Here is a 12,552-nt window from a genome sequence, read left to right as displayed (position 1 = left end):
TGTGTGTGTGTGTGTGCTTTTTGAAAAAATATTTTAGGAAGCTTGTGTTGTCTGCTAAAAATTAGGGTTTCTAACTCAGAAGAAACGTCACACGTCTGTATTGTCATAATGGCTCGCCACCTCGTCAGATTTTGTGTGCACACGTGTGTGTATATGTACGTGGGTTATATACCAGGGTTCCCACCCGTCCTGGAAAACGATTGACCAGTTTTCCAGTCATGGAAAAGAGAAAAAAGTCAAATGTCCTCGAAAAGCTTGTCCTGGGGTCAGTTTCATAAAGCAGGTTCAACAAACTAAGTCAAATCCTGAAGTCTGAGTTGATCTACTCTGAGATAGGAAACTCTTAGTTTCCGGTTCCAGAACAGCTGGTTTCAATCCATTTACTCGACTCTTGAGTTTCTTCACCTGGAGTTAAGCGTGTGCACCAAAACTATGAAAGAGGGCGGTGTTTTCACCCCACTAGAACTTGAAATACTAAAACGTTCATAAGGTAAGTTTGAACACATTTTGAGGATTATAAATCCAACACCGCTGCAGCTTTTAAAGGAGATGGCGTGGGAGGACGTTGTCGCTGCGTAAATTTCAATGACACAATAGGAAAACTGTTTGAATGGAACAACCCTATCCCACCTGAGTCTGGGACAGAGGGACGGACCGTTCCGATGCCCAAATCTTTACCTAGATGGGACTATAGGGATCAATAATTCCCTCATTCTGAATGACTTTTTTTTTAACTTTTATTTTCACTCGTGCACAAAAGGAGTGTCTCGTTTGTTTGATCGCGGGACTGAGCAGTTGTGCAGAGACACGGAGAAACTCTCATTTGTCCCTCTCTTCCTTCATTCACACATTAAAATGCGTAGAAAACTGTCGATTGCTTAATTTGTTTGATTTAAACCGATTTCTTCAGCTGTGTTTGCATACAGGGTTATAATATTTGGGGATTTTTCATCATAGTTTTATTTTGTTTTGACTTCCGTTTTTTAAAAAATAGTTTGTTTTAATTGTTTTTTAGTGTAGTTTGTTAGTTTTTATCAGTTTTTGCTTAATTTGTTGGTTTAGTTTGTTATTAGCTTGTTTTTATACAAATGATGTATGTGGAATGCAAGATTTGACAAAAAAAAAAAAGGTTACAACGTAATTGTGTAATAATTCCGAAATTGGCTGTTTGACCTTCTTTCTGTTAGCCAAGCAGTGAATACAAAAATAAATACATTTTGAAATCAACACCCGAAAGCGTATGAAATGATCATCGGTGCCTGCTCCTGCTTTGGTGAGTTGACATTAAAACTGTTCCTTTGCGTCAAAACGTGTGTTGTAAGTAGTGCGGTCACGTAGTCCAGAGGTTTAAGAACTCGCCCCCACTCTTTTTTCCAAGCGAATCGTTACAAACGCGTTAACGACATTTGTTTGCCGTTGGATTTACGTCACTACCTGGAAATTTACCCGGGCATGTGATACACCGTTTAAAATCTGAGTTCCTGGAGATTTGAATCATGCCCAACATTTTAAGATACAATCATATCTGCAGGCTCAGCAAGCACTTAGTCAGCAGAGGTAGGAAAAATACTGACATTCTGTACTTGAGTAAAAGTACAATTACTTGTATAAAAATGACTTTGGTAAAAGTAAAAGTACTCATTCAAATACTCAAGTAAAAGTAAAAAAAAAAAATACATGTACAAACATGTACTTTGTGAGTAAAAGTAAAAAGTGAGTAAAAGTAAAAAGTAATTTTACCGGATGTTTCCTCCTCACGTCATATGATTTGAAGGTTATTACATTTGAAAGTTTGTCACTTAACACACCATGCAGGTAGACACGCCTCTTGAAATCAAGTTTTTATTAATGAACAGCTGTGTGATTCAAACAGTATAAAGCTAACGTCATTAACCATGGCCAAGGTAATGAAAGCGTATCATTTAGCTTTACCCCGATATGTTTTCTCAGATAAGGCTTGAGCATCAGCCAGCTGGTGACTCGTTCTGAGTCGAGCCCATATTGTTGACAGTTTCAACGTCGCCACACTCCACGTCATCGATCATTTTACTTTTTCTCACCTTCCAATTAAATTATCTTCTGTAGCGGGTAGCGTCGCGTCTTCTTGGGCGATGTCAGAGCTTGAGACTTCCCAGCTCCGAGCATGAATAGCCTCGAACATTGGTCTAATTTATTTTCATCATCATGTCAAACAAAAGTAAAGACACCGCTTTTAAAATGTATCAAGTAAAAAGTACAGACACTGGTGATAAAACGGATAAAAGCAAAAAGTATTCTAAAAAATAAATACTCTGTGAATTAAAAAGTACTGGAGAAAACTACTCAAGTACAGTAACAAAGTATTTTGTACTTCGTTGCTTCTGATCTATTTAAGTCAGACACTCGCAAACACATAAAAAATATGGAACTCATTATTTCAGCCTCCAAAAAAAATTCCAAGACAATGTCAATCCATCAATAATGGTCCTATTAAATTAAATCGATACCGGTCCAGTAAAAATATTCCAGTAAAATAGTTTGTCCACACCAAGCCTTACATCCACATAGGCATGTTATATGCTGCTGCAAACGTTACAAATTTCCATCAGATGCATCAGTTTTTGACATATTTTTGATTGCTGATTGAGTTAGCTTGAACGGATTAGTCACGCGAGCATTTTAGGTAAAAATGACAAGAAGGGTATTAAAGTGGCGAACTTTGTATCATGAGGCTTCGTGATGGAGTGGACCCACAAGGACATAGGCATCACACAGTATTCAGATATCCTCTTGGAAAAACATTCCTATGTTAGATTTCTAACTCATGACGGGTCAGTGGATACGAATTATTAGTTATCTGTTAAAAAAGGTAGTTACTAGTTAGCAATGTAATCCAAGTACCATAATAATGAAGTAATGCAACTTGAATACTTTGTTAGTATAGCAGTTGTTAGTGTACATTTTCACTCCCACTCACACAGAAAAAAATCCTGTACCATCCCGTAAAAAAAAAAGCTGTCCTGTTCTGTCCCGGTGTAAACGACTCCAATCCCATCCTGCTCCCGTTCAGAAATGGTTCCACTCCCGTACCGCTTCCATTTTGGAGGTCAGTTACATTAGAACAAAAAATAAAAAAAGACAAACAGTGTGTTGCCCCTCCTCCTCATGGACTTTCCGAGGTTACAGGATAATCACGCTCCCATCTGCTCCCGTGAACTTTTTATCCTGTACCATTCCAGTCCTGTGATTAAAGGTAAAGTTGACTCCGAGCCCGCGGGAATCCTACGGAATTGCCGGGACCCATGCGAAAAAGGCCGTAAAAATGTCAACCTCTAGTTGGGCGGTATTCAAATTTTGACACCAGGATATCTTGCCGTACACTGTTGAACGTCAGAAATCAGGGTGTTCTTCCATTTTGCTCTTCATGACCAATCAACGGAGTGAAGAATTCTTGGCCTGCATTGAATCTGCTATTTTACTGTGATTGCAGTAGGTTGGCCGTGAAGTTCTTATTTTAGCCTGATGTAGAGGCTGCCATGTTATGGTTCAACTGGCTTCGAGATTAATTGGCTCCCAATTCCAGCTAAATTTAAGTATAAAATGTTGAATATGTAGAAATGAAAGCCAGTTGGATGTTCACTATAAAGTGGAAATGTGTTGGGTTTTTTTTGTCTTCAGTACTTATAACCAAGATTTTATTTGTATTTTTTCATCCAAATACCATGTTATTCCAAAGAATTTTCAGTATATCCAAATACCAAAATATTCGATAGCTGCAGCCCTAGTCATAAATGATACGTAGTGATTTTATCACCCAGCTTCAATCCGCATGGACTGAACGCATATGCAGTGGGTACGGAAAGTATTCAAGACCCCTTGAATTTTTTCCACTTTCTCTGTCACTGCAGAGATAGTCACTTTGCCAAAATCGAAAAAGTTCATTTTATTTCTCACTAATGTACACTCGACACCCCATCCTGACAGAAAAAAACAGAAATGTAGACATTTTTGCAAATTTATGAAAAAAAACTGAAATATCACATGGTCATAAGTATTCAGACCCCGATGCATTTTATTGAGTAGAACCACCCTTTTGAGCTAGTACAGTACAGTACATGCTGTTTTGTAACATTTATACCTCCTTCGTTAACATGCAGTGATGGCCTACATCAGTGGTGTCCAAATGACTAAATCATTTTTAGTGGCTCACACTCTGGTCGGGCGGTGCTGTATTCAAATTTTGACACAGTTTTACCCTCTCCTCATTACACCGGGTTGTACTGTGGTCACAAATTTTGACTTACTTTGTAGCTCGTGCCGACCACCGCGAGTCTGTCTAACATAGGCTAATATAGTCCCGGACGGATGCCCATTTTTGGGGCGGAGGACAAGGGGTGACACGTTTGAAAAAAAAAAAAGGGCGGACTAAGCAAGGTGAATTCGTAAAATCGTCCCTCATGTGTGTGACGTGGTCACGAGGTGGCCAAATTTGATAGTAAAGTCAATAAAAAGTGAAAAGTTAAATTAAAAATGAATTTGTTGACAAGTCAAATGAGTTCATCCAAAAATAACTGGTTAGCATGTCCATTTAAACCAGGGGTGTTCAAACTTTGCAGGGCCACAAAAGGAATAATCAAAGGAAGTAAGGGCTGCTTTAACATCTTACATTTAATACTCAACCAATTCATCAGTGCAGGTAAAGGTATATGTAGCTATAATATTTTTATATACACCATATACCATAGCTGGAAGAAAAACAGCTAGGTAATAAAGCAAATGATGATTTTTCAAACTTTTGATTTCAACAACATAGATTAACAAAGTTATATTTTTACTAAATAAATAATGAGACATAAAACTTTTCACACAACCCTTTTCAAGCTTTCACTGTGGCATTGCGCTGCAGTGCCAGGAAAGTCTTTGTACATCATTCATGGTAATTTTGCAGTGATCCCAGCAGGCACTTCTGATCGGGAGTTCACATGCCGCTGAACAAAAATCGGCTGCAGTTGCGTGCAGAAGGCCCATTCAGCTTCTGTCTCGTGTATTGAAAAAGAGCTGCTGCGTACAGTATATACAACTTTTTAACAAGGTTATAGGCATGGCCATTCCGTCTAGCAAAACACATGTGGTTTTCATGCTTCGGCACACCTACGGTCGTCAGTGGTGATGGTACTTGTTGGAAGCTGGTGTTCAAAATGCAGCACGTGGGCTGCTACGCAACACTGCTGACTGATGTCACACAATTCAAAGAAGGAATGAAGAAATGTTCCGTCAAATAACAAATCTCTAAATGTTCTGCAACCAACTAAAGAAATGTTGCCTGCCGAGGTGGGAACAAGGCACGTGGAGCTCAGAAAGTTAAAGCGGTGGGGTCAGTTCAGGTTCAAGCAGAAGTAAAGCAGCCTGTACGTGCTAACTACATGCAGGGCGATGAAATCACTGACCGCATGCGAGCGCTTCTCATCGACTGGATGGTCCAGGTTCATTCCAGGTTCCAGCTGCTGCAGGAGACCTTGTATCTCTCTGTTGCAGTCCTCGACCGGTTTCTCCAGGTAGGAGCTGTCTCACTTTTGATTGGTTTTATGGACTTTTCTTCCGCAAAAACCAGACGGACCACCCTGCTATCCCCTCAGATCCAACCAGTTTCCCGTAGAAAGCTGCAAGTCGTCGGTGTGACTGCGATGCTGGTTGCCTCAAAGTATGAGGAGACGTATCCTCCGATGGTGGGAGACTTTGCCTACGTCACGGACAAAGCTTTCACCAAGGTTCAGATTTTGGAGATGGAGCAGCTGATTCTAAAGAGCCTCAACTTTCAGCTCGGACGTCCTCTTCCGCTGCACTTCCTCAGGAGAGCTTCAAAAGTGGCTAACGTGAGATTTGTAGTGACTTGTTCCTTAAGATGGACTGACCGCATTATGATAAATGTCTCACTTGGCCGCTTGTTTCCTCGCAGTCGGACATGGAAAGGCACACGCTGGCCAAGTATCTGATGGAGTTGACTCTCACTGACTATGAAATGGTGCATTATCGGCCTTCTGAGATTGCCGCTGCGGCTCTGTGCCTTTCTCAGCTGTTGCTGAACGGACTTCCTTGGGTGAGTCTGTGTACAGGCTAACTTGATGTGATGGAATCATTTTTCTGAAGTATTTGTTTGTCTTCCTGTCAGTCAGCCACACAGGAACACTACTCGACGTACACTGAGGCCCACCTGAAGCCCATCATGCAGCACATGGCCAAAAATGTTGTGCGGGTAAATGGCGGGAAAACCAAGTTCCAGGTGAGTGGCTGGTGAGCACAACGAAGTTAGCGAGAAGCGCAGCGTGAAAAGTGTTCGTCTCTTCGCAGGCTGTCTGGAACAAGTACTCAAGCAGCAGGTTGATGAAGATCAGCTTGGCTCAAGTCGCCGCTCATCAGCAACATGGCAGCTGCTCTCACTGCTCCTTGAACTTTGTGCATTTCTTCATTGCCGCCACTGTTGCACTTTATTTGAGATCACTGTCACCAGGCTGACGCATGCGTATTTTATTCCAAAGATGGTTATTGAAATGTAGCAACTTTTTGGCTTAAAAAGTTATGGATGTGTTACTCCTTTTCCCAGTTGTGGCACATCACTAATCTGTCCTGGTATGCTTATGGGAGCTTGCTTGAAAAACTTCTTTAGGATTATTATTTTCAGAATGTCAAGTAAATATATTTTTACTACATATAATATATATATTTTGGGGGGGGGAATGTCCCACAACAAAACTTAGCCAAGTAGTGACTTTTTTGATTTTATCCAAAAACATTTTGTTATAGGTTCCTTGTTTGTCCACATTGTGACAAACTAAATGTATATTATTTTCTGGAGGTCTTAAAAAAATATAGCTAGTTTAAGTTTGATGTTCAACTTGTCAGGTTTTAAATGACTTGTGCATTCTTAAGGTAATGTCTGGCAGATTGAGTGTTTGTATTCACTGCATGTTGCTTGCAGCTGATGTTTCTGCATGTTTTCCGCAGTTCTTTGAATAAAGTGATTTGGGGGAAAATTGTAATATTTTTATTAAAGTGAGTACAGTAAACATAGTTTTCTAAAATTGAGTCGGACAGTCTGTAGATGAGCTGAGTTAATTGAAGCGGACTTTTCTCATAGAGCCCACAGTGTTGCTCTGGCTGCCCCAATCGGAGAAGTTGTTGAAGTCTCGTTTCTCCAGGATGTAATGAGGCCCTCTGTAGTTTGGCTCCTGATACACAACCCACCTAAAGTACAGACACACAGGTTAAGCACGAAGTAAACTTGCTAATTAAAATCTCTTGCTGTGACAAAACAACCCCTTGATTACAAATTTGTGACGTTTTGTAACGTGTGGTCATACAGTATTGTACTGTGAAAAGGCATGCAATCGTTTATACTGATGAATTACTGTTCCAGGAGAACTTATGTGAACCTTTTGCAATTGCCTGAGTTTCACAAACCTGTCATAAAATGAGATCTAATCCTGATAAGTCACAACAGTACACAATTTTCCTAAATTAAAAAAAATATTCCATGTTATTACTGAACACATACAGTATAAACGTCACAGTTCTGGCTGGCAAAAGTATGTGAACCTTTGTACAGTATTTGAAACTGGTCGAGCCTCCTTTGGCAGCATGAACTTTTACCAAAAGTGCCCTGTATCTGCAGATCAAACCAGATGAAGGTAAGGAGGAATTTGGGACCATCCTCTTGACAAAACCTTCAGCTCAGCGCTGTTCTTGGGATGTCTAGTATGTCTAGTAGCTAAAACTCTGGACATCCGACCGCCTGCGTTTCGAATTAGACCTGCTTTTTGCGCGTCTAAAATGTAGTCAACTTTTTCTAACCAAATTTGCAGATGTGCTGGGGGGCAGAAACGCCCAGTGAGGCATAGCGTGTCTACGAAATTCACAAACATGCCAAATTAATGAAGCATTCCTTTAAAAGTAGGCACACACACACATTCCCAAGAACCATTGACAGTTGGTTTGAAGTTGAAGAGTTTCTAAATTTGTGTCCTCCGAAAATATGGAGGCTTCATAGTGTTACAAATGTTTATGGTGGCTTGAGGAAGCGGCTGTATAGATGGCATCCCCCATGATGCAATGGGGCGGCACTGGCTTTGCGGGGGCTCCTAAAACACAGAGTGCAGCGCTACTGCACTGTTATACCGTCCAGGTGAGTGAGTCGGCCTATTAATTTGGAGATTTTGAAGCGATCTTTTATACATGCATTTGAGCATTCACATACACTAAGATAGTGTTCTTTACGTTGGTTCGATCAACAACAAAAAAAAGACATGTACATCTTTTGTCCTTATTTAAAATAACATTTTTTTTCATGCATCTGGTTCGGAAGAAGCAGTCTCATGTGACCCCTCAGTAGCACTGATGAAAAATTGCTCTACTTACGCTCCCCCCAGAACACGAATGGAGGCTACTCTGTTGAGGCTATAGCGGGTCATCAGGTTCGGAATGTCATCCTGGATCTCCATCTTCTTACCGGAGAAGCTGGCTCGCTCAAACAGCTGAGCTTTTGCAGGGTTGTTGTCCTGCAAAGCAACATTATCCAAATGCATGCTATTTTAGCGTACTGATTTTTCCATTAGATATAACAAGAACAAGAACATCCTCTTCCTGAAACCTGCAGCGTGATGTGTTTCGTCTGCACCTGCCACAGTGCGGTCGGCTATGTGTGCTCTTTCACCTGCTTGATAGCTCTGACAGAGGAGATGTGATCGGCCTGTGCACACCACTTGTCATAGCAGTTGTACTCGCCACGGTCAGACATGTCCCACAGGTACTGGCGACCTCGGAAGTTGTCATGTTCGTAACCGATCCATCTGGAATGGGTGGAGAGAGACGGTGAGCTGCATTTTTTTAAAAATTATACCAACCCTCAAAGCTGATCTCGTTTTGGTAACATAGTGAAAGTTAAAATCATTAGACCATCAAGTTATCCATTGTCATTGTAGTTGTATAGTAATGGTTATTATTTTTGGACAAATTATAGCATTCACAAGCGATGTAAGAAGTTGAAAAAACAGGTATAATTTACCCCCAATATCTTTTCAGTGCTATAAAGGCCCTTTCTTAGGGGCAGGGGCGGAGACAGAACGTGGCTAATGGGTGGGCCTGGAAAAATTAGGGTGGGCCTGAAAATTTCTCTCACTGAGCACAATCCTCCTGTCTCGACACATCGCACATTCAAATAAAACGACAAACTGAATAATATGAAGTTCGGATATTCCTTAGACAACCACAATTATGCCATTTTTGATATTCAATAAAATAAAAAACACAACGAAACACTACTTCAAAAATAATTCAATAATCAATTTACTAACAATTTAAAAGTATATACTTTGTTCATGAATCCCACTGGGTGGGCAGTCTGTCAATCCTGTGCACACCCAGGCCCACCCGTGGCTCCGCCCCTGTTTAGGGGTCAAAAGTGCCTAGCCTAAATCAGGTTTGTATGCAGTAATAATATCTGTGATTGTGCATTATGAATTATTTTTTACAAAATACAGTAGACAAACGCTGGTCGACTGGTTAGCACGTCCGCCTCACAGTTCAGAGGTCGTGGGTTCAGGCCCCGGCCTTCCTGTGTGGAGTTTGCATGTTCTCCCCGTGCCTGCGTGGGTTTTCTCCGGGTACTCCAGTTTCCTCCCACATTCCAAAAACATGCATGGTAAGTTGATTGGACTGTCTAAATTGCCCCTAGGTGTGATTGTGAGTGCGGATGTTTGTCTTTGTGTGCCCTGCGATTGGCTGGCAACCAATTCAGGGTGTCCCCCGCCTACTGCCCGAAGACAGCTGGGATCGGCTCCAACACGCCCCGCGACCCTTGTGAGGAGAAGCGGCATAGATAATGGATGGATGGATGGAGAATAGACAAACGGGACAAATTAGGTGTACTGAACTATAATTAAATGTATGTTATGTGTGATGTCTAGATCGATGAAAAGGTTCCATTCTTTTTTGCATGCAGCTAAGTGCATTTATGTTCATTGAAAAAATATGTTCTGCTTTCATACCCGATAGTTTTTTCATGACTTTGTATTACATTCATTACGTACTAACTGAAATGTGCCGTATGATTATGGTAAAATTATGGTGGCAGAGAACTGTTGTTTTATTTTTTTTTTCATATTGTATTTGTTTTTACAGATTTTAATTTTGATTACTTAGAGGAGGAAGCAAAGCTAGCGCCGATTTCCATTGACTGGGGCAGCCATGCATTGATTGGAGTGTCGCAGTGTCCTCATTTCACCTGTAGATTGCAGTGTGCACTTACGCTCCACTCTCCACCTGCACAGAGTTGCATCTCTCTGGGAAATTCTTGTCACTGAGCCTCGCACAGTCGGAAGTCAGATCCAGATGTCTGCCTGCAAAGTTACGCTGCTCATAAAGGGTCACCTAAGGAGAAAATAAAGAAGACATTTGAGCTGGCTGTCATGTCATGACTTGATCAGGAACAGCATTAAACAGCACATTTCTCTAAATTTGGTCAAGAGCAATTTAGTAACAGATAGAGAGCAGGCTTTTTGAAAACGTAATATTTCCAACGCTCCGTGTAGAAAAAATACCTTTCCATCAGCACTGCCTTGTTAAAAAACAACAACAACAACGCATCCACACCAAACCGCATTACTGCATTTTTAACTACACTACAGTGACTTACCCTCCCACTGGACCCATAGAAAGCACGTTGGAGCACAGACCCCAGCTTGCTGTAGATAAAGACATTTTTTGATCACATAATATATCCAGTAATGACAATCGCCTGTAATTGTCTATTCCAAAAATATCATCAATCCTATTAGCATAAATCATGATACTGTAAGTTAAATAAGAAAAAACATTTCAAGCCATCAAATTTGAGCCACAATTTTGCACGTCTCCTCAGTCATTTTAGATGATTTGGGAAACCTCGTGTTGTCACTGACAACACAGCAGTGTTGAACAGTGGCTCCAAGGGTCCACTCACTTCTACTGACCTAAACAGAGGGCCTGCCTGTGCTGCACATGGCTGTCAACATACCTGGTTGCTTGAACTAATCCTGGGACCTTAGTAAAGATGTTCATGTCAGCTCGGCGAGGCCACAAGAAATCCCCTTAAATAGAGCACGTTAGGTTGAGCTGATAGCTGCTAGAAAGCTCACGGTGGTTCTTTTAACAGTTGTCAGGACTATAGATATGCTAAACACACAAGCCCAATGGTCTTCTTCTCTGTCAAAATGAACACATTAGGTAATAGAATTGCAAATGCAACAAGGTGAGAGAAGCATCTGACATTCTGACATGTACATGTGTGCACAGAAAAGTGCCATGCTAGCTGATTGAGCTTTGAACAATTCAGCATTTTGTAGAAGAGCCTGTAAACAATGCGCCTCATGATAATGACTGTATTCATGCTTTGTGTGTAGCCTGAGTTCCAGGCAGCTGTGTTCACTGAAAAGGTCACAACCCTCAGAGGTTGCTCACTGTCGAGGGTACCAGCTATAGAAACATACCGCATTATTGCCTTTGTTGCATAGCGACACACTGATGAAACCTTCAACCGACAGACTCATACAGCTCTAACTACAACACGTTGAAACACACTGTTGGGGGAGAAGACTAGGACATACAACAAATGCTTTGAAAGATTCTGTCACAGGTTAGCACACGTGTTTTGAACGTAACAATACAGCCTCTGGATGAGAGTTTATAAATGGACTAACATCAATTCTTTCTTGAAGGGGAAGTCAACCCAAACGTATTTTTTCCAGAATGTGTTCTATGCAGGCCCACTAGTTGGCATTCTGATTAAAGGGATCAGAGAGCCGACACGGTCTATTTTTCAATAACAAACTCTTATGTATTTTTTTTATCAGGTAAATGATATTAGTTTGCATTTTAACTTTTATCAATTTGTTTTGGAGAAATCAGTACAAAACTAACGTGTTCAGGAACGCCTACAATTAATGAGCAATTTGACCACACCCCCTCTCCTCCCTCCATGCCTTGTGTGACGTCACGATAGGGACCGATTACATTTTGTCATTCAATCATTGTAAATAACGTCGCTAATATTGCTTGTCAAAATAACGGGGATCAATCGGCCCCAATACATGTGGACACCTCTACTTAGGCCCACTTCAACCTCAGAAAACATCACAAAACGATTAACTGTTCCATGTGTGACCAAAAAGAGCAAGAAATGAGCAGCCTACATGCAGCTGAGGTGCACTTGTCACATATGCCGTTTCATGTCATAAGTCATCAAGATACTCAAACACATCGCGTTCCGAGAAGCTTTTTCGTTAGCTGAATTGCTCATGGCTTTCTATAGATTACATTTAGTGTTAGTTTTTAAGTGTTAGCTTGACTTACCTTTTCTCCGAGGTCCAACCCTGTAAATGAGGTGCGTTAAATGGCCGTACTCGGCTGAAGGGACGGCCTCGCTTTCCAAGTCCAACTTTGACATTTCGACAAGCTGACCTCCGGGCCTTGTATTTATCCGAAATTGACGCACACGGGCCAGCCCACTCGCACGGTGACACCGCTGTATCTCTGGCTGGACAG

The 12,552-nt window shown here is 41.2% G+C and overlaps 2 protein-coding genes across 2 annotated transcripts; one reads left to right on the top strand and one right to left on the bottom strand.

Moving 5' to 3' along the window:
• The first annotated feature begins 5,402 nt into the window (after positions 1-5,402).
• Positions 5,403-6,442, top strand: LOC147150543 (G2/mitotic-specific cyclin-B2-like). The gene is given in 6 exon segments (XM_086025589.1): positions 5,403-5,534; positions 5,616-5,852; positions 5,936-6,076; positions 6,149-6,259; positions 6,328-6,374; positions 6,376-6,442. Coding segments are annotated over 6 exon segments (720 nt in total). The 3' UTR covers positions 6,428-6,442.
• Positions 6,443-7,005: 563 nt separating this feature from the next.
• crybgx (crystallin beta gamma X) lies at positions 7,006-11,262 on the bottom strand. The gene is made up of 6 exons (XM_086026604.1): positions 11,027-11,262; positions 10,667-10,715; positions 10,280-10,401; positions 8,687-8,822; positions 8,392-8,531; positions 7,006-7,221 (listed from the first exon to the last, which is right to left on the bottom strand). Exons 1-6 carry the CDS (start codon positions 11,068-11,070, stop codon positions 7,089-7,091), a joined length of 624 nt encoding a protein of 207 aa, XP_085882730.1. The 5' UTR covers positions 11,071-11,262; the 3' UTR covers positions 7,006-7,088.
• Between the last annotated feature and the right edge of the window lie 1,290 nt (positions 11,263-12,552).

This window comes from Filicampus tigris, chromosome 3 (genome assembly GCF_054856515.1).
Source record: "Filicampus tigris isolate MCC_2025a chromosome 3, RoL_Ftig_1.0, whole genome shotgun sequence".
Classification (NCBI taxonomy): Eukaryota; Metazoa; Chordata; class Actinopteri; order Syngnathiformes; family Syngnathidae; genus Filicampus; species Filicampus tigris.
This window is presented reverse-complemented; position numbering and strand designations above follow the sequence as displayed.